At 41.6% G+C, this 1,684-nt stretch overlaps 1 protein-coding gene across 1 annotated transcript in view; it reads left to right on the forward strand.

The window, feature by feature from the left end:
• dtx2 (deltex 2, E3 ubiquitin ligase) overlaps positions 1–1,684 on the forward strand; it is a 15,463-nt gene that overhangs the window by 9,423 nt on the left and 4,356 nt on the right. Inside the window, exons 6-7 of the mRNA XM_013908845.1 lie at positions 39–42; positions 817–1,003. Coding sequence (XP_013764299.1) covers positions 39–42; positions 817–1,003 — 191 coding nt within the window. The remainder of the gene's footprint in view (positions 1–38; positions 43–816; positions 1,004–1,684) is intronic.

The following is a 1,684-nucleotide window of genomic DNA, read 5'->3' on the forward strand; positions in this document are numbered from 1 at the left end:
GAGGTAAATGTTTCCGTGTTTCCCCCGTCTACTCCCAGATCTGTTAGAAATGAAAGAAAAGTTCATTTATTGTTTTGATGAACAATTCTTGCATGAATCGGATGAATGATTCTTTTGGTCAGTATTGAGGTCAAAAATATTTTACACAATTAGCCATTAAACACTCAACATCAGTCTTTTTGTTACTGGATTTCCATCATCTTTAAATGTAATTCGAGTAAATAACCCTTTACCACTTCTACATTGGTTCAAGCCCCACGTCTGATAACATGTCCACGCAAATTGTCTTTAACTTGAAGAGTATAAGAGATAATCTGGTTGGGAATTATTCCCAGACTTTGTTTTCTCCTTAGCGCTCCTCCCTTTAGCGGCTGCTACAGCGGATCATCACACCACAGCATCCTCCTCTGTCACTCCAGAAATCTGTGGTCGTCTTCTTTTCTTCCCATCCTTTGCCCAGTATACCCACCATCCCTCCTCTGTGCACATGTCCAAACAATCTCAATCATGTCTCTCTAACTTTTTTTCCAAAGCTCAACCTGAGCTGTCTCTCTAATGTTCCCAATTCGGTTACTCCAAATCAAACACCTGTAGCTGTTTCTGCGTGTCCTCCTAGACCAAAAGACTTTCTGCTGTCTCGGCTCAAGCTTAACTAAACACTGAGTTTGGACTTAATAGAGAACCACAATTCAAAACTGAATGCAGCACAAAAATTGTTTTATCTCAGCTGTCTTGTTCGATAGTGATTGTTGAGCCGAATGGTAAATAAGTTTCTGTGAAGTGAGTTTGTGTTGTGTAATTTTGCTCTGAGCATAGATATCTCATGTACCTTCAGGACTGTATTATCTGCATGGACCAACTGTCCAACCCATCTGGCTACGAGACCCCATCCACAGAGGAGGGAGGCCAGAGCATCCAGCCAGACACTGTGGGAAAATTCATCAAATGTGGGCACACCCTGCATATGCTCTGCATGCTGGCCATGTACAACAATGGAACGAAGGTAAGAGACTTTTATCAGCAGTGTAGCCTCAGATCTGAAGGACGAAAACCACCACAACCGTGTGAGGACTTTTATTTAATCTTTATTTAACCAGTAAAAAAAAAACTGAGATTAAAAACATCTTTAAAAGAGTGTCCTGCCCAAGAGAGACAGCAGTACAGTCAGAAGTTGCATAAATTAAACCCCCCACCCCACAGGAAGCCAGAGGAAGTAAAAAAAAAAAAAACCCCACACCCATAGATTACCTTATTTGTTCGCCCCAGCTTTATCTCGGCTAAGTGTGAAAACCTCTAATGGATTTGGCACTAGTTTATGGGTGTACTAATTTCTCTGTATCACTGGGCGTGTTGGTAGCTACATCTGTCATCATGTGGCCACAGACATGTAGTGACAGCGGTTTGGGGGAGTAGAGCAGCATCACCAACATTTGTAACATCACCAACAAAACAATTTCCCAACTGGTGTTGATTCTACTAAGGCCGAAGATAGAAAGATGCTGACTGTAAGAGTCTGTAAGTCTGATGGCCAGTAAGCCGGTCCTGGCTACAGCACTAGCGCCTCTGCCATGTTTGTTTCAGGTCATTTCAAATGCAGATATGTGGAATAGCATTTAGGATGAATTTCTACTTCAGAGAATAATACCCTGAAACAAAGTCTATAAGTTCAATCTTTGTACTTTTA

This window comes from Pundamilia nyererei, unplaced genomic scaffold, assembly GCF_000239375.1.
Source record: "Pundamilia nyererei isolate P.nyererei 1_Seehausen unplaced genomic scaffold, PunNye1.0 scaffold00015, whole genome shotgun sequence".
In the NCBI taxonomy this organism is placed as follows: domain Eukaryota; kingdom Metazoa; phylum Chordata; class Actinopteri; order Cichliformes; family Cichlidae; genus Pundamilia; species Pundamilia nyererei.